The sequence below is a fragment of the Capricornis sumatraensis genome, chromosome 5, assembly GCF_032405125.1.
Source record: "Capricornis sumatraensis isolate serow.1 chromosome 5, serow.2, whole genome shotgun sequence".
Taxonomy (NCBI): Eukaryota; Metazoa; Chordata; class Mammalia; order Artiodactyla; family Bovidae; genus Capricornis; species Capricornis sumatraensis.
In genome coordinates, this window is record NC_091073.1 from 86,917,738 (window position 1) to 86,938,311 (window position 20,574).

The window sequence follows — 20,574 nt, forward strand, 5'->3', positions numbered from 1 at the left end:
CTTTCTCACTCAGTGCTGGAGGCGCAAATGTTTGTTGCAAGTAGAATGAATAAATTTTCTCTACAGTAAGGAGTGGTAAGAAATCTGAAGCACCTGAAGTAAGAAGTGTATTTTGTTTATTTTATAATCCCCACCACCAGGCACATGCTAACATGCATTACAAACAGAATTTCATTTAATCTTCACGATGATGCCAGTGGAGGGGGTTGTTACACCATTTTATAGGTGAAGAGGCTGAGGTTCAGAGGGATCAAGTAACCTGCTTAAGATGATGACTTCAAAAGCAGAGAAGGCAGCATCTGAACCCAGATAAGCCTAGTTTCAAAGCTGTTGCCTCTAACTACTGTGCCATGCTTTCTTCCCTGCATGCCTTCCTCCTAACCCCTGCCCTCATTTGCAGCCAGAGTAACTGATGAAAAGCAGTTTGCTCTGGGCACTCAGATACAAACCATGAGGTAGAAATTCTATGAAGACTCTTTAAATATGCCAGTGAGGATGTCTGCTTACCTGTTCTTCAAATAGCCAGATAAAATGGAAATGCAGTACATTTGTTTTTGTTTTATTTGGGTTCAGTGAAGTGTCTCATTTAGAAAAGTAGAAATGTTATTTCCCTTTATTGTATTCTGGGACTGACAGCCCTTCATTATTTTCTCGGAGAACTCTAGAACCTAGTTGCCTTGGATGGCTGTCAAAATTGTTTCTGAGGAAAGGGAATCACATCCAGACTGGGATGTGATTCTTGCAGCCCTTTGAAAAAGAGGAAAAGCTCTTATGTGTGCTTTCCTAGTGTTCGACATAAGTTTACTTGGTGCATCAAGGTAGTTTGGGAAACTTTTGTGGGGGTGCAGGTGGTTAGGTCTCTGAATTTTTTTATTTTGTTATGGTAAAAACACTTCACATGAGATCTACTGTCTTAACAAATTTTTTAAGGGTATGATGCATTGTCATTGCTGATGCACATAATGTTATACAGCAGATCTCAAACTTAATTCATCTTGCTTAACTGAAACTTTATGTCTATTGATTGGCAACTCCCCATTTCCCCTCCCCAGCCCTTGCAACCACCGTTCCTCTTTGATTCGATGATTTTGACTATTTTAGCTACCTCATACAAGTGGAATCATGTAATATTTGTCTTTCTGTGACTGGCTTATTTCACTTAGCATAATATCCTCAGAGTTCATCCATGTTGTTGCAAAATTTTTGAGGCTGAATGGTATTCCATCTTTATGCATTGATCTGTGGATAGACATTGGGTTGATTCCATGTCTTGACTGTTGTAAATAGTGCTGCTATGATCATGGGAGTGCTAATGTCTCTTCAAGATCCTGATTTCAGTTCTTTTGGATTGATACCCAGAAGGATGTTGCTGGAACATATGGTGGTTCTATCTGAAACTTTTTTTGAGGACACTCTATACTTTTTTTCATAATGGTTTTACACTTTGCATTTCAACCAACTTTCTCCACATCTGTACCAACACTTATTTTTGTTTTTGTTTTTGAAAATAGCCCTTTTACAGCTTAAAGTATAACTATTTGATTTGAACCTTTTGACCCAAGTTCTTCGAACATCCCCTTGTCTATGGTGTAAGTAGTGCGTGGTCAGCTTCTCATTAAATTTGTGAGTTCTGGAGTTTAGTATATGAGATAATCACATCTGCTTAGCTTTGATCACAGTGTGTACTGAATATTGATTTGAAAATATGAAATTAAATTGAAGGCTAAGCTTGTCTTAAATGGCTTTGACCTACGTGTAATATTGGTTCTTGATTTGGATGTTTTAGTAGTGTTATCCGTTAGCCATTGCCTTCTGTTTCACTCGCCTATATTAGACCTTGTCCATAACTTGCTGACATAAAGCATAGTAAGTCACTTTTGCTTTAGTGCGTCAGCTTCATATCAATCCTGAGGATGTTGAAATGTGATTTCCAAGTATATTTTCTTAGATCAGTGGTCACGTTGACAGAGTGTCCAAATTTCTCAGAGTCTGTGGACATTATATCCAGTTATGAAATATTAATATCTGGTGACTAAAGGGTCAGATTCTCTTGGGAATAAGGAACTATCATAAAGGGACTTTGATGCTTTTCATATGTGAATATAAGACAATGGAAGATACTTGTTCTTATTTATAAATTGCTTAAAATTTTCTTTCTTTGTTGAAGAATCATAGAAACCAAAATTTATAGAAAGGTATGTCTCTGGTGGTCCAGTGGTTAAGACTTCACCTTCCAATGCAGGGGCTGTGGGTTCAATCCCTGGTCAGGGAGCTAAGATCTCACATGCCTTGTGGCCAAAAAACCAAAGTGTAGAACAGAAGCAATATTGTAACAAACTCAATAAAGACTTTAAAAGAGAGTCCACATTAAAAAAAAAAAAAGCTTTAAATAAAATTATAGGATATCACTTTTAGTCTCAGTGAAGATCCTGAATCCTTCTAGGTCACATCTAACTAATGAGCATTTTGCACAAGCAAAGGGAAAACAAAGACCCCAAATAAAAGGCAGCACATGTTCTCTGTGCTTCAGTGCACGGAAGATTCCAGAGAAGGGCCCGGCACCCTGGCTGCATGCAGCAGAAGTGGCAGCAAGTTGTCAGGCCCTTCACTTTTCCCGTTCCAGCTACTGTAGTGCACCTTTCCCCTTAGCACCTCTGTGGGCTTGTTTATGTTTTCTAGTGTGACTTATATCTGGGGAAAGTAAGATTTCAAATTCCTGTTTTTATTGGCTTCTACTTAAGTGGCCTTAGTCAAGTTACTTATCATCCCTGAGCTTCAAGTCCCCTTTAAGATAAATATAAAGTTATCATGGTGAAAAAAGATCATGTTGTAATATATTCAGCATCCTGCTTGTCAGCAATGTTCATTAAATGGAAGCTATTATTAATATGACTATTCTGTTTTGTTAGAAAACCAGTAGTTTCTTTTAATAGTCAGAAGACTAAAACATTCGTGTTTCATAAAGTCAATTGAAAGAGAATGGGGGAAAGATACAAATAAGGATTTGCTAAATTATTATGAAAAGGTTAATACATCTCATAAGACAGCTCATAGGTACACATAATAATCAAGACTATTTATCATTCTTTAGGGCTGAATACAATGATATTATTGAGATAAACTAGCTGTGAATTATTTGGAGGATGATCTTTTTATCCAGACCCAAATAAAATCTTGATTTTTATTTTTGACAATCTAATACACAGTTTTTACTATTTTTTAAATGAAGTTTTTTTCATGAAACTTTTTTGAATGAACATTTAATGAAGTGTTGTTCTCTCTTGTATAACTACCATTCCTGCCCTTAACAGGCATATATAGCCATGATAATGGCTATTGTTTCCATGCCCATCTCCTCCCCTCGGGGAATAAATTGCCTGCTCTGTACTCTTTGTTGCTTTACACCTATTTCCATTCTTGGATAGCACATGGAATTTTAATTTTTTCTTCAGCTTCTAGACTCACAGTCTCTTTTAAGTCAGAGGCAAACTCATCTTCCTGATGTTTCTAGCAGAGTGTCTTCTAGTGCTCAGTAGTTCCTTATTGAATTAAGTTATTGATAACCCTCAGAGATATAAAACTCAAGATATAAGAAGTCTGTCTTATTCATTTTTATTTCAATCAGATGCAGTCATTCAGAAACTTACAGCATGTGCACTGTTGATGGCCCAATGATAGTATGTGTTTGTGACTATAATCCTGGCCCTGGCTTATATCAAGTTGATATCTAACCCTGATACATTAACATTTTGTGCTTGGAAGATTCTAGGAAGATGTGGTAATGGCTGCATAATTGTTCCATCCTCCTGAGTTCTCCCAGCAAAATGAAACAACTCGATCATACAACCAAAAACCCATAGACAATATTTATAGCAAGGTAGCCCTAGGAATGCCAACATGCATGCAAATGACAAAAGCCACCAACAGCCACAGGAACCACTGCACTTCCAGAATTGGTGTGAGAGATGGCAGAGGGAGCAAGGGGGCTTCTACTGCGAACTCCAAGAGAATGCCAAGACAGCCAGTGGGTGTTTTCTAGAAGAGACCCCAGGCCATTCTGAGAGGTCTGGGTAAAGTCCAGGAGAATAAATCCCGAGCGATATGAGCAAGAAGGATAGGTTGTGCCATTGTGCTTAGTCGTGTCTGACTCTTTGTGACCCCATGGGCTGTAGCCCGCCAGGCTCCTCTGTCCACGGAATTCTCCGGGCAAGAAAACTGGAGTGGGTTGACATTCCTCCTCCAGGAGATCTTCCCAGTCCTGGGATCGAACCCTCATCTCTTGCATCTCCTGTGTTGGCAGGCAGATTCTTTACCTTTGGGCCATCTGTTCCTGCTGCTAAGTCGCTTCAGTCGTGTCCAACCTGTGCGACCCCATAGACGGCAGCCCACCAGGCTCCCCCATCCCTGGGATTGATTCTCCAGGCAAGAACACTGGAGTGGGTTGCCATTTCCTTCTCCAACGCATGAAAGTGAAAAGTGAAGGTGAAGTCGCTCAGTCGTGTCCGACTCTTAGCGACCCCATGGACTGCAGCCCACCAGGCTCTTCTGTCCATGGGATTTTCCAAGCAAGAGCCCTAAAAGAAAGAGAAAGTCCAGATGAAAGCAGGGAGGGGACAAAGCCAGAAAGCAAGGAAACATTTTTAAAACTATGTGAAAACACTGAATGAGGGAACTCTTCAAGGTTAGAAGAGTTACCCCAGTTCCTGCCTTTTCCCAAGAGATCAGTGACTGATTTTATCTAAAAACAAGCCCTGTAAAAGTACAAAGCTCAAATCCTCTGCTAAGGTTTAAGAAAAAAATTGATAAGGAACAGAATAACCTCCTTAGCAATGAAAGCATACCAGACAGAAACACCCACAAAATAGATCTCAACTGTAATTTACTGTTTCATAGCAAGCTACAAGATAGTTGAAAGAAGTTACAGAAGACATGGAAGAACACCAAAAATCAGAATTAAATTTCAAATGAGGTGACAGAACTCAGAAAATACTTACAAATAAAAAAATTGTTTCAGAAATAAAGGTTAAACTGGAAGGAACATGGGAGCAAATAGATGCAAAGATAGTTCTGTAAGAGAAATGGAAGAGGAAAAAGATTTTAATCACAAATGAGGAGTGTGTATAAAATAAGAAATGAGAACCTACTGTATACTACAGGAGGCTTTCCTCAATACTCTGTGGTGACTTAAGTGGGAAGGAAATCCAAAAAAGAGGGTATGTGTGTATATGTATAGCTGACTTATCTGTACAGCAGAAAATGACACAACAGTGCAAAGCAGCTGTTGTTCAGTTGCTCAGTTGTGTCTGACTCTTTGTGACCCCATGGACTGCAGCACGCCAGGGTTTCCTATCCTTCACTATCTCCCAGAGTTTTCTCAGATTCACATCCATTGAGTTGGTGATGCCATCTAACCATCTCATCGTCTGTCATCCCCTTCTCCTCCTGCCTTCAATCTTTCCCAGCATTAGGGTCTTTTCCAATGAGTTGGCTCTTTGCATCAGGTGGCCAAAGTATTGGAGCTTCAGCTTCAGCATCAATCCTTCCAGTGAATATTCAGGGTTGATTTCCTTTAGGATTGACTGGTTTGATCTTGCAGTCCAAGGGATTCTCAAGAGTCTTCTCCAGCACCATAATGAGAAAGCATCAATTCTTGGGTGCTCAGCCTTCTTTATGGTCTAACTCTCAAGTCGGTACATGACTACTGGAAAAACCATAGCTTTGACTATGCTGACCTTTGTTGGCAAAATAATGTGTCGCTTTTTTTAATGTGTTGTCTAGGTTTGTCATAGCTTTTTTTCCAAGGAATATATTAATATTTAGGGCTTCCCTGGTGGCTCAGACAGTAAAGAATCTGCCTACAATGTAGGGGACCCAGGTTCATGCCCTTGGTCGGAAACATCCTTTGGGGAAGTAAATGGCAACCCACTCTAGTAGTCTTGCCTGGAATATCCCATGGAGAGAGGAGCCTGGCAGGCTACAGTGCATAGGGTCACAAAGAGTCAGAGACAACTGAGTGACTAACATGCAGACCAGACAGGTTCGTCATAGCTTTTCTTCTAAGGAGCGAGGATCTTTTAATTTCATGGCTGCAGTCACTGACTGCAGTGATTTTGAAGTCCAAGAAAATGAAGTCTCTCGCTGTTTTCATTGTTTTCCCATCTATTTGCCATGAAGTGATGGGACTGGATGCCATGATCTTAGTTTTTTGAATGTTGAGTTTTAAGCCAGCTTTTTCACTCTCCTCTTTCACCTTCATCAAGAGGTTCTTTAGTTCCTCTTCACTTTCTGCCATTAGGGTAGTATCATCTTCATATCTGAAGTTATTGATATTTCTCCTGGTAATCTTGCCTCCAGCTTGTGCTTCATTCAGTCCAGCATTTTGCATGATACACTCTGCATAAAAGTTAAATAATCAGAGTGACAATATACAGCCTTGATGTACTCCTTTCCCAGTTTTGAACCAGTCTCTTGTTCCATGTCTGATTCTAACTGTTGCTTCTTGACCTTCATACAAAACTATACTCCAGTAAAAACTGAAGAATTAAAAGCAAAGGGAAAAAAAGATTTTTGATTAAATGATAAGTACTGAAGATGAGCAAAGGTAATTTAGCCTGCAGATAAGAGTCCTGGGAAACAAAACAAGGAAATGGAATAAATACCAAAAACGGTAGTTCAGGGGAAATTTCCTGGAACTAGTTTTAAAACAGATACAAAATAGATATGAAAACTAGAAACTGTAAATTAAAATAGTACAGTGTGTATATGAAAATTATAACCCACAATGCACATCATCAAGATATACTTGAGTAAAATGACTGGAGTAAAAAGACAAAAAATTATAGGGCATCTGGACCTGTACTGTCCAATAAGGTAACCACTTGCCACTTTTAACTATTAAGTGCTTGAAATGTGGCAGGTGTGGGCTGAGATGTGCTGTATCTAGGATTCCAAAGACTTGTGTGAAAATAAAAAGTAAATTATCTCAATATTTTTTTTATGTTTTTGCTTAAAATAGTTTTTTAAATTTCACCTCTTTTTACTCTTAAATATGGCTACTAGAAAAATTTATATGCACAAGTTATGTTTTTGTCTTAAGTTAATACTCTGTTGAATAGCACCAATCAAGATCTGAAGCTTCTCTTCTAGATCAGGTCTGTATAGAATTGCCCTCTTTCTGGATCCAAATAACTCCTTGAATACAGTTTTTATGTAAATAATCCTTCTGAAACTTTTTTTCTCTTTCTCTCTTATTCTGCTAAGAATCTCTTCTTTCTTGAATTATTTCTTATAACACGTCTAGGAATGCTTTATCCTCCTGAGTAAACTAGAGCACAGTGAGTCTTTATCAGGGTGAAGGCTGTCCTGCAGCTGTAATGTTGCTTTTGCTTGAAAGTGAAAGTCTTAGTTGCTCAGTCCTCTCTGATTCTTTGTGATCCCAGGGACTGTAGCCCACCAGGCTCCTCTCCATGGGATTCTCCAGGCAGGAATACTGAAGTGGGTTGCCATTTCCTTCTCCAGGGGATCTTCCCGACTCAAGGATGGAACCTGGGTATAGCTTGGCTTACCTCCACCATAATTCAGGGACCCCGGAGCACTTCCTTCAGGGCCCCAGAGCCATCAACTCACTTTCTGCACCTCCTTGATCTGCAGTATAGCTACTGTCTTTTGTGGCTTTCTTTAGAAATTCTGCATTATTCTCTTCTTCCCTGCTGCTCCCCAGCTTTTGCTTTCTATTTTGTCTTAGTGCTTTCCAACAGGAGTTGTCTTTTTTTCGTTATGATTTATCTTTTTCAGATAATGGAAAGATTCTGAGGTATGGGAACCATAAACCACCTTATGTTCAAACTATTTTCCTGTAATGAGTTTTTTTTTTTTTTAAATTATGACAACTCTTGGAAAATATATTTCAGGGAAAATAAATTAACTGAAACTTTGATTAGTCTATAGAAATTTTGAAATAGAAAGGCAGTAATGATGTGAAGACATTTTATAAATTTGGTCCATAAACTTATTACATAATTTACATATGTTCTTTAGAAGAATAAATATTCCCATCCAGTGTTTCTTTCTCTAACTCTCTTCATTATTATCTGTTCATTTAGAATATTTCTTGTACTTCTCTATTTATTCTGACACCAGCCCTTCAAGGATTTAGCATTAGTATAAAGAATACACTGATTCGTGATGGATCCTAAAACAGTCCTGTTCTGTTACCTGGAGTGGGTGAGTGAGCGAAGTTGCTCAGTCGTGTCCGACTCTTTGCGACCCCATGGACTGTAGCCTATCAGGCTCCTCCAACCATGGGATTTTACAGGCAAGAATACTGGAGTGGGTTGCCATTCCCTTCACCAGGGGATCTTCCTGAACCAGGGACTGAACCTAGGTTTCCCACATTATAGACAGGCACTTTACCATCTGAGCCACCAGGAAAGCCTGTTACCTTAGTAAGTAGTTAAACAGAACCCCACCGTTCATCGTAAAAAGTCTTTTTTTTTTTTTTTTTCTTTCTGTTTTTATTCTTTGTTGGCCACATTGTGAGGCACGTGGAATCTTAGTTCACTGACCAGGGATCAAACTGGTCGATCCTCTGCATTGGAAGCACAAGAGTCTTAACCTCTGACCTTCAGGAAAGTCCCTGAAATGTCTTTTTTAATGTAGAATAGCTGTAGAACTTTCCCTAAACTAGGACCTCAAACTAGGAAGTGAATCCTTTTTTTACATGATACCATTACTAATGGATATTCATGGAGATGAATTTCTAAGTGGTAGAATATGGGAAGCTAAGAAAAGCAGCCACTATTTAAGAATTCTTAAATTATAACTCATAGTGGGTGTGACTATAATTGCAGTTTTGTTTTCATAAGATTTCTGTTGATTTGAAATTATTTTAATAAAATAAAAAGAATTACTTGAATTACAACTTTTTATGAATGGTGATAACTTGCTTAACTGTGCCTCTGGAAATCCTGACAATGCTGTTTTTATATACCACATCTTTTCTTCGTAAATGGCATTTCTTTTTGTTTTTTTGTTTGTCATTTAGACACTGCATGTCATTTCTACCTAAATTATTACTAATTTTCAGTTAGTAAAGTGTAGTCAGCTTTAGCTCTTAACAAATAGCATTTGCGACAGTATCTGGAATTGAGAAGGAAATAGATATCTGCTTCTTCACATTATTGCCTTGTTTTCTTTAAAAACACATTAGATATTCTATTTTGTTCTTAATTAAATAATAGGAAATTTTATGCATTATTAACTCAGTTCAGTATTAACTCAAGCTCTTGATAGAAATCAGGATGTAGAGAAGGGAAGAGCTGAGTAGAATTATCTTCTAACTTTTCTGTTCTGTGTCTTATGAGTCACGCATATACACCAAGGCCTTGATGTGCATTTGGTTGCCTTTAGGATGGATACTGTCTGATACTTCTTGGCAGTGAGGCTAACAGCCCATTTAGCATCTCAAGTGGGGAGAATACCGCATTCACCCACAATTTCTTAGATGATGCTCTCCCGCGAGTTTCTATTTCAGAGAGGCACACCAAAGGCTCCATGTGAGTCCCAAGAAGCAGCCTCTGTAGCACCTCTGACTGACTGATCTTCACCCAAGTTGCTGGTAAGGGAACAGGATATGGAGCATTTCAATAATGGAATGTGATTTAGTAAAGAAGAACACAAGTCCCTCTCTACCAAACAGAGTTTAAGCAACCTCAGGAGTACTGGCATCCAAAACCTCCTGTTAATAGGCATGTGTGTCTTCAACAATGTGAAACTCTCACCTCTGGTCATTAGGTCATGTGTGGCCCCACACTGATTAGTAGCATCTGCACATTCCAACCCTCCTCTGTCCCTGCTCACACGCTACATTCACACACAGCACTGGGGAAACTTCTTCACAACCTTCAGTGTCTGGCTACACAATGGACATGCTCATCTCTGAGCATGCTTCATGTGAATATTTATCACATTATCCCTTTACCAAAACTATTTTTAAGTGGCTGGGTAAGAATATTCAGTTCAGGTTCAGAGATGAGAAGAAAAAGTGTTCATGGCAGAGCTGCACAATTTGGACTTACATCATCTGGTTCTGTTCAGGGCACCCCGACTACCTATGTGACCCAACCAAGGACACAGCTTAAAAATGTTATCCTTTTTCATATTTATGTTGTTAACTGTGTGCATGCTAAGTTGCTTCAGTTGTGTCCGACTCTTTGCGGCCCTGTGGACTGTATCCTGCTAGGTTTCTCTGTCCATGGGGTTATCCTGGCAAGAGTACTAGACTGGTTTGCCATTTGCTTCTGCAGGGGATTGTTCCAACCCAGGGATCAAGCGTGTGTCTCTTACATCTCGTGCACTGGCAGGCAAGTTCTTTACCACTAGCGCCACCTGGAAAGAGACATTAACTAGTTTTGTTTATTATCCTCAGTTTCATTTTGTTATGAAAATTAAAGTTTGAAAACAGTTGTATAAGGAGTAGGCATTAAAGATAAGCAGAGACAAGTAACACTAAGTGATTTATGAGGAGAATGAAAAGGAGGAAGAACAATTCACTGATCCCTCATTTTATTTGTATTATGAGTTTATTTCTACTCTGATACCTTTATTTTATACATGGGAAAAGTTATATCAGCAGAAATCAAAATGAATTGTCCATGTTCAATTTAACTGCAGTTACAACTTAGATTTCCTGACTCCACGTAGGTGATGCAATAGAAGAAGCAGAACTTCTGAGTTTTAATGGCTGACTTTTAAAAGAAAAGAGAAATTTCTTATTTTTTCTGACCTTTATTTAATACTGAAGAATTAGCATCAGTTTCATCATGATGTTATCTGTATCTACACTTTATTTTAGAGTTTAGATTAAATGATTATTAAATGTTAGAGTATTAATAGTTTCAAACTTACAAAGAGCTGTTCTCATGACCATAATACCATGGTAATGCCCTAATTGTGAAAGATTTAAATTTGTGTTTAAATTATTTTAGAAGTATTTTTGTCAGTAATAGTATTTTTTATTTAAAATATTTAATTTTTTAATTTAAAATTGTTATTGAATAATTTAGATTGGATTTTATGGATTTCAAAGTGTCTTCATGGGGCTTAACCCTGTCATTTTTAAACTAACTAGGTAATGTCACTTTTGACCATTCATGCTTACTACTATTGTCGAGTTTGCTTATTGTTTGTAAAAGAGTTTTTCAAGTGTAAGTTCCCAGATATCTTTTTCTGGTGCTGATTATCATCAAGAAAGTATGTTGATCTCTGCCCCTTTTATGTTAAATTTCTAAAATGAGTCTATTCTGCGTTCATACTAGATGTGTTCTTTCCTTTGTGTGCTGCTTTCTCCTGCTATTAATGATGAATCTTCTCTCCCTTTTGTTTGCAGTGTCTCAGTTTGAAACTGAATTCTACATCAGTGGACTGGCACCTCTCTGTGATCAGCTTGTTGTGCTTTCCTACGTCAAGGAGGTTTCTGAAAAAACGGTAATTTTTTTCACCTAAAATGCCATGGGAAGTGCAGGTTCATCTGTAGCATTTCCCCCCAGATCATGTTGTCATGAAAGAACTCAGATCCAGCCTTAGCAGAACTTCCTGACCTATAAAACAAGGGCAGAGAGATTACCCTGCAGACTTAATGTATTTACCTTTCAGAAGCTCTACTCCTTGGTTGCCTTTGTTCCTTTTGCCAAGCAAAAGGGACTCTCTTTTTTTCTTTTTAATTTTTCTTCGTTTTTTTCCATCTCTCCTGGTATTTCAGTCGAAAGGAATGAAGGGTTTCCTCTTGCTGAAAGGCGAAGAAACTAAGCTGACACCGTGCATTAACTGAAATGACAGCGATGAAGTTGATCTGCAGCATCAGCAGGGGTCCCTGTGGTCAGAGTGAATTACCGAGAGGGCAGTCCATTATTTCCTGTGGTCCGGGCATACTTGTTTACTTCCCGGTGGCCTAGTGATTCTGAGTAGCTTGATTCTTGCTTGGAAATTAGATTCTTGCTAAGTCTCAGTTATCAGTGCAAATGATGGTATGAAATGCATAGCCAATAGGAAACAGCAGAGAATCAGCATTTCATTATACATGACTTTGGAATGAAGCCTGTTATAGCGTCCAGTGGAGGGCCCTGCATACTGAGTCTTTCTTTGAAGCCTAGGTCAGCTGCATTCCTAGTTTGTCTTTATTGTCAGAGTCCAGGGGTCCTGCTAGGAAGGGGCTAGGGGTGGCTTCAGGGTATAAACAAGGAGAGTTTATTGTAAAGGATTTTCTTTTGGATGCTATGTATAAAAGAAACACAATTGATCATCTAGCCCTCAACAGTGAGTGGGTTCCCCTTGTCTGTGTTCTCTCCCCTTTTTTTCCCTTTCAAACAGCAGAGAATAAAATGGGGAGAAAAACCCTGGGAGTCCCAGTTTTGAAGTGGTAGCTGCTCTCCAGCATTCCTCTGAGCGAGCTCTTGCATCAGGAAGCCATCGCTATAGTAACCTGGAGCTCTGGGTGCCCATGTTGCTAGGCAATGGGATGCTGCAGACTTAAGTGAACACTCAAACCTGCTAAAATCAATAGGACTGGCTTCTAGCCCTGTGCAGGACATCAGTTTATTATTATTTTATTTATTTATTTTTTTTTTAAAGAAAGAAAAGCAGTGGCTCCTGAGGGAGTAAATACAGTGCTTTTTGATGAGGAGTGTGGGGAGGATTGAGAATGTGATTGAAAGACATAAGGAAAGAGGCAGTAAAATGAAAAAGGGAAAGCCTAATAAACCACTGACCAAAAAAAGAAGGAAAGGAAGGAGACCTTTGCTAATAAAAGAGAATATTGGAAAGGAGTAGAACCCAAGAAAGGCCAACCTCAAAGAGCAAATTAGAAAATGGAATTTTTTTCAGAGGAAGAAGTGAACATCTTAGAGATGTTTTAAAAATGTGTGTGTTGGTGTATATAACTCTTCATTTTCTGTACCACCAAAGGACACCTGAAATCCTTCAGCACAGAATGAGCTGATAAAATTAAGGCAGAAATAGTAAAGAAGCATGCTTGGGGCCAACTATGCCCTCCCCACTTTTCATATCAAATAGACAGGCTAGATGCAACAGTAAACAAATTTTTTTCTACCAGGCTTAATGTTACTCCAGCATATTTTTCCCATCACATCTTTTGCCTTCATCTCTGTCTCCACATGGTTGTAGTGATAGTTACAAGCTCCTCTGTGTTGCTGTATTTTGGGGAGCATCATTCCATTCTCTGGGCATATGGCTTTGCAGTCTCCTATCACTATTTATGGTGCTTGTGACCTATTTCATCTCATTGATATAACCTCATCTATGAAGCTGCTCCCTTAATGTTTGTTTGTGTTTTTTCATTCATTAATAAAGCACATGTGTGTTAAGAATGGTGCTGCACATGGAGTATCAAATATCAACAAGACCAGGGACTTGCGTGGCAGGCCAGTAAGATTAAGACTTCACCTTCCAGTGCAGGGGGTGTGGGTTTGATCCCTGGTCAGGGAAGTAAGATTCCACAGTCAAAAAACCAAAACATAAAAGCAGGGTTGTAATAAATGCAGTAAAGACTTAAAAAAAAAAGTCAACAGGACCAAATTCCTGCTCCCTGGAAGTTCACACATAAGCAGGGCTGTTTGACCAGAGAACAAAAGTTGTAAGATAGTGAGAATATAGATTTCTCATCCATCACTTTGCTGATGGATTTCTTAGATATGAAGGAACTGTTTATATGGTCTAGCAAGGTGGTTTTCTTTTAACATTGTTTGGTTCAATCTTTTTTTCTGTTTTTGATTCTAATTTTGATATATTTTTTTGTCATTGTTAACAGCTGTTAATGTTTTTAAAAATATTCAAATCTTTCAGTTTTTTTCCTTTTTGTTGTTTTCATATTAGGATATTTATCATTTCTCCACAGGTCTGATCAATTATCCTGCATATTCCCTGGGGTTTTTTCTTCTGCCAGTTGACCTTTTACAGTTGTTTTTTAAATTTTTGAATGCTTTAAACATATGAGATGCAGTGTTAACCTAATGGTTTCTCAGTTAACCTAACAGAATTGATCAAAGGTATCTGTGAGGCTTGCTGTTTTATTGGGGGACCTTGGAGATTCAGGGGTAGTTCTGGACTTCTTTCATGCTGTTTCTTTCATCTGTATTCCCTGTACCAGTGCCACACTGCATTAGCTCTTGTTGCTTTGGAAAATAGTCCAAGGATATGTTTCATGCCCCTGTGCTGAATACTCAGAGAGCATGAGCTTTACAGTAAAACAAACTTGATTTCAAATATAGTACCAGTTTTTCCATAAATCCCAGTCTTACCACTTACTTACATAACTTTAACCTCAGTAAATTTTTTGATCCTCAGTTCATTCCTCTGCAAATGAGGAACAACAATACTTCCCAAGGGTGATTTAGGGACTCAGGAGAGTAATCTGTGGATAGTCACCTACTAAGCTAGTGGAATTGTCATAGGCCCTCATGAAAGCATATTTTCCCCTTCTGTCTTGGTCTAGAACTGCAGTAACCAGAATTGTAATCACTAACCTCATGGGGTTGTCTAAATTGAAATTAATGAAAATTAAATAAAATTCAGAGCTCAGTTTCTCAGTCATAGTCGTCACCTTTCAGATGTTCAGTAGCCAGCCGTGACTGCTGACGTGGTACAGTGCTCCAGTACAATACATACATACAATACATACAAAAGGTCAAAGTAAACCGCTGCTGAAGCTATCCACAGCTGCTGGTGAAAAGAGCTTATATCTGCCAGATTTATCAGAGCAAGGCATTTAATTACGGCTACCTAGAATTAATTTGTATCATTTATAGAAATGTAATTCCAATGAGCCTTTCTTCCTCCCCCAGGAAAGAGAATACTGCGCCAGACCCAGATTGGATATCATCCAGCCACTTTCTGAGACTTGTGAAGAGATTTCTTCTGATGCTCTGACCGTGAGGGGCTTTCAGGAAAATGAATGTAGAGATTATCACTTAGGTGAGACAGATCAAGGATCTGACTCATGTGATTTCTTATATTTGTTTTTTCCCCTTCACCTGAGTAGCACAAACAAAATTTTAAATTAAGGTGCTGAAAGGCTCTTAGAGATAATCTGGACATGCTGAAAATTAAGACGCCAAGGCCCAGAGATGCTGGAGAACTTGCTTGAGTTCCCAGAGCAGAAGGGAGGGGTAGAGATGGAGCCAAGACCAAGGTAAGGAAGCTTTGTGGTCTTTGTTCTTACATTTGGTCTCCTGTCCTATTTCATGTGACACCTGACTTACAGTGATGTCAAGCAGCTTGGTTCTGTGGTTGCCATATCACTCGGGCATACTCTGGGTTGGCAGAGAAATTGTCCTTCTATGGTTGAATGCTCAGAGCTTGAAAGAGTATATGGTACATACTAGACTTTTGCTATTATTTGTCGAGTAGATGAACGAATACATTTAGTCCCTGCTTGGAAATAAAAGGAGAACCATTACTCTGTAGTCATACCGGGGGCATCTGTATTGTCAGTTCAGTTCAGTCGCTCAGTAGTGTCTGACTCTTTGCGACCCCATAGACTGCAGCATACTAGGCTTCCCTGTCCATCACCAACTCCCATAGCCTGCTCAAACTCATGTCTGTTGAGTTGGTGATGCCATCCAACCATCTCATCCTCTGTCTTCAGTCTTTCCCAGCATCAGGGTCTTTTGGTGTCATTCTTTTCTTGAAAAATACATTGATGAAAAAATAGAACAGCTTTGGCTGTTGAGACCATCTTTCCTTCTTTAAAAACAACATGTTTTGAGAGTATTATCAGTTATTTTGGTCAAGAGAAATGAAGAAATATTCTATATCTGAGTTTTCTTATATGAAGCCCTTGATCAACTGGGAAATGGGAGTGTCTGTTCTGGACTTAGAAAAAAGCAAATATGACTCACAAGAGAATGCATCCAGTCGAGGTATTTTTCCTTAAAGCAAACTTGGCTGCACACTTAGAAACCCTTCTGAACAGATTTTATAATTGAATTCTGCGGGAAACCCTTACCGTCGGCATTGTGCACAACATGCTGCAGGATAGATGATGTCCCCAGGCCTTGGGGCATCTGTCATTTATGCTTTAGATGGCCTTGACCTTGATGAGGAGGAAACATTTATCGCCAACTGTAGGGCGTAATTGTTCTGTAAAAATAGAACAGTGCTGTAAATGCCCATCAATAAAGTTTATATACAGTAGATAAATTATATATAATAGACACCAGAAATCTTCAGCACTTTCAACTGAGGTCAGAATGTTAATTATGAAACATAATTTTTAAGCCCTCCTTATTTTTTTAAAGATTTTTTGGTATTTCCTCCCACCCTCCTCCCTTCCTTCTCTTCTTTCCTTCCTCCTTCTCTTCCTTTCTTCCTCCTTCTCTTCCTTCTTTTTTCTTTCAAATTGTTTTACATGTAAATATTTTTTAAAACACTGGAATAGATTCTGACATTCTCACCTCTAGTCTGCCACCCTCTTCAAACACAGCCAAACACATTTATTTCAAAGGTAGGAGAGTTTTCTACTCACTCTTAAAGTTGGGTAGTCTAACCAAGTCCTCCAAACCACTGCCAAGGTTTCTCCTATTGAGTCAGCCAAGTTGTTCCTCTCTTTTCTTATTTCTAGAATACTCGGAAGGGGAGTCACTCTTTTACATCGTGAGTCCAAGGGATGTTGTTGTAGCAAAGGAACGAGACCAAGATGACCACATCGACTGGCTTCTTGAAAAGAAGAAATATGAAGTAGTTTTGCTTTTACTTTTTTCAAAGTATTGACAGATCAGTAACAGAAAGAGGATAAAAGCATTTTTTGTAATAAATCTTTCATGTTGGTCAACTAGAATGCTCTAAGCTAATAATATGTGGGAGGCTAATAACTTTCCACTATGGTTTTCAGAAATTAGAGGGAATAAAGATGGCAGGAAGGTGGACTGGCTTTACTGTTCACTGAAGGAAGAGTTGGCTACAGAGGGAGGGGGTAGGTTAAATCCAGCCTACTGATGTGTTTCTTTGGTGGTTTTGCAAGGAAAATAAAATTGAGCTAGTATTTCAGGATCAACTATTTGAATATTTTAGTGAAATAATTTATCTTGTGCTTAGTTCATTTATATTGTGCTTAGTTCATATGTAGAAGTAAAGCTATCAAATTATACTCGTTTAGGATGGTTTGAACTTTCTTTTTAGATAAAATAATGTTGTCCACTTCATTGAGTATTGGGTCAGACTAGTTTGAGTAGATAATGTCCCATCATGATTTTTTTTTTTTTAAAAAGGAAAACATTATTTTAATAGCCACAAAAGTACTGTTGTGGTGGTTTAGTTAGGGAAGCTGTCTGGAGAGGCTTATCTGCTAGTTAGTCCATTTATCTGGTGCTTCAGGTTTGTAACCACCTGACATGATTTGAAAAGAAATGTTTTTATTGAATAATATATAAACTCTTTGGAATCCAAGTATTGATACCAGTTGATAATATATAAACTCTTTGGAGTCCAAGTATTGATACTCCATATATTGTATTGGAGTATTGATACTTTATTGTTACTGATATTTAAAGGTTTAAATATCAACCTTTATTACCTTGATAGCTTTGAATCCAGTAGCTTCTTAAAGAAATAAATTAGGGTTTCAAACAGTTGTGGTAAACTAATCATTGTAAACTTAATAAAATAAAAGTAGAATCAGAGATTTTCAAAATCTTATTATAGTTATACCCATGTGTATGTATATAGGCTACTTTTTATGTTTCAGAAAGGAAAAGTGCCCCTTGGTTAATACATGACAAACAGATTTAGAATGACGGATGGATGTTTTGTTGTTGTTCTTTGAACCTAGGAGATTTTGTTGTATTTTAATTTGTGTTTGAAATGTGATTCCAGTATCCTAATGTGGAAATGAATTCACATGGAAATAAGAGAAGTCTTCATTTTGGTTGACTGCTTTTGTTTCAGTTTGAATTCAGTGAGGTTCACTGAACCATAACATTAAAAATTCCTGTGCTTGAAGCAAAAGCCATGGGAAAGCGGAGCTTATTTATGTAGCCCATAACTTTAAAACATAATAAATATACTGTTTATAACCTCAATATCTTTCTCTCCTACCCACTCCCGTTTTTCCCCCTCCTTCTTTGTCATGCTTTTGTAAACACAGGAAGCTTTGATGGCAGCTGAAATTAGCCAAAAGAACATTAAAAGACATAAGATTCTGGTAAGTATATAATTTTATTATTTGAAATGTAACTTTACCTTTCAGTAAGTTACAAGACTGCAAGTAATTTGAGAAGAACAGATTCTTCCTACATTTTGAGAAGTTATTTCCCTTGAATTCTCTAGCCTGTGAGGTCAAAATATTTCATTTTATTAGATCAGTTTCTGCTTGTAAACAAGAAACTTGAACACCTGCTAGGAGGCAGTCTTAGGTAATTTGGAAACTGGATTTATAAATACCCTTTAAATACAAAGCTTTCCAGTTATATGTGACAGAGTTACTTTAAATCATAGGTAAAATCACATTATCATGAAATTTATCAAGAGAGTAGTTTCATAAAGCTAGATTGCTTCCATGTCTCCATAAGAACAGACCCAGTTTATTTTGTTATGGTGATTAATCTAGGACATCAGATACATTTTTATTACATTTTGGACTCTGGAAAAATATTGTGAATAAAAGACCATTTCTTTGCTAACTGTGACAATGAGTGTGCAGATGGAAAGCCAGAAAAGAAATGGTACTCTCTGAGTGTGAAAGATCGTTAGAGATCATCTAGCCCAGGACCCTGGTTGACAAATGCAGATTAGAACATTAGTCTTTTGTGGCTGTTTGGGTTCCAATGCGAATTCCTTCTGCCTGCACTTTCCCACCTTAAACTTCTCTTTAAAATTCTTCAAAATAGCCTAATTCTCAAAGAGTATACAAAGAAAATAACTCAGGAACTTATTCATTGAAAATTGTAGAGAATAAGGAAGAATTATTTAGAAATGGAGTAGTCCTACCAGTACAAGAGTATATTGAAGTAAGCAGGTCAAAACTAAGACGAGCTCAGCTAGTCAGTTGTACGCTGGATTTGGTAACATGAAAGTGACAAGTACATTTTCTGTACATGTATTATTTATTCTTGACATGCTTGGCAGAGTGAAAGTGAATAGGAGATGATGAAGTCGAGTAGAATAGAAACTATTAGGCTGGCTGCAAAGTGGAAAAGATTCAAGACTGCAGGTACGGACTATGACATCATGGGCAGGTTTTTGGTAGTCCTGGGTATTTTGTGTAAGACATTTAACATGCTTATGATAAGGGGAAAGAGATAAAATCAGGTTAAGGTTAAAGGAACACAGGGAACAAAGGTTGGAGAAATTGACTCTGCAAAGGAGGCATCTCTTCTCTGAACCTGTAGACTCACTATAGATAGTGTGATCTGTGATTTTCAGAGAAATAAAGTTAGTCACCCTTTCTTCATCCTGTAGTTCCAACAGATTTGGAATATGATTTCCTACATGGTCATCCTTAAAGTAAAGTTGAATCAACTAAGAACTTTAGGTATTTCCCTTCACTCTTGAAATGGGCATGTCCTCTACATTAATCATGCCTGGATATTTCCTTCCTAGGACAAGGCAAGCAGAGAGAAATGGGCTTCTACCATTTCTGCCATCTAGGAAGAAGTTCCACAAAAGATTTTTTTGTATGTAAAGTAGAACTTAAAAATCTAAGTTTTTTTCTTTATTTTTTTTACATATATTGAGTTAAGCTTCTAATGCAGATGCTTTTGCATGGAACTAATCTTTCATAAGAGTCATAAGAGGTCCCCTGTATCTGTGACACAGGCCACCCAAAATCCTTTCAGAACCAAAGTAGAATAAATGAATGAGCATGAGTCCTGGGAAGCCAGTCAGTTCACTGCTTTGAGGCTGTTTCCTCATCAGAAAACGTGTGGGTTTGAATGTCCTGTTTTTCATTTTCACGTTGATGTCAAGTTGAATATTTCCCTTTCGAGTGGTGTCCTGTCATTTCTTTTCTCTTACAGCTTATCCTCGGAGATGTAGAAGAGACAGATAACTCATATTTTACAGATGAAAGCACAAGAAACAAGTTTATATCTAGTGATAACATGAAATGATTAGATTGTGTTTCTCATATCAGATTTCTTTTATAGCACATTTTTTAGAAGAGGGCAGGTTAGGAGCCTTTAAAGTAGTAACTTTTAAAAAATTATGAATCCTAAAATTTGTGAAAATACAAGCATATTTAAATATGACTGAGAAAGAAGTGAGCATAATTACATAAAGCAAACTGAAGTATAGTATGAATAGGTTCTTGTCAGCAGTGCTAATAGGACCCAATGTCATGGCTCACTCAGGAACTGAGACCCAATTTTCCATCAGTTCAGTTCAGTTGCTCAGTCGTGTCTGACTGTTCGCGACCCCATGAACCGCAGCATGCCAGGCCTCCAGTCCATCACCAGCTCCCAGAGTCCACCCAAACCCATGTCCATTGAGTAGGTGATGCCATCCAACCATTTCATCCTCTGTCGTCCCCTTCTCCTCCTGCTCTCAAATCTTTCCCAGCATCAAGGT

The 20,574-nt window shown here is 38.1% G+C and overlaps 1 protein-coding gene across 2 annotated transcripts in view; it reads left to right on the forward strand.

Annotated features, from left to right (window-relative positions):
- VPS41 (VPS41 subunit of HOPS complex) overlaps positions 1–20,574 on the forward strand; it is a 197,803-nt gene that overhangs the window by 138,228 nt on the left and 39,001 nt on the right. For both annotated transcript variants that reach the window (XM_068972619.1, XM_068972620.1), the window contains 4 exons: positions 11,387–11,484; positions 14,856–14,985; positions 16,634–16,749; positions 18,155–18,211. In XM_068972619.1, coding sequence (XP_068828720.1) covers positions 11,387–11,484; positions 14,856–14,985; positions 16,634–16,749; positions 18,155–18,211 — 401 coding nt within the window. The remainder of the gene's footprint in view (positions 1–11,386; positions 11,485–14,855; positions 14,986–16,633; positions 16,750–18,154; positions 18,212–20,574) is intronic.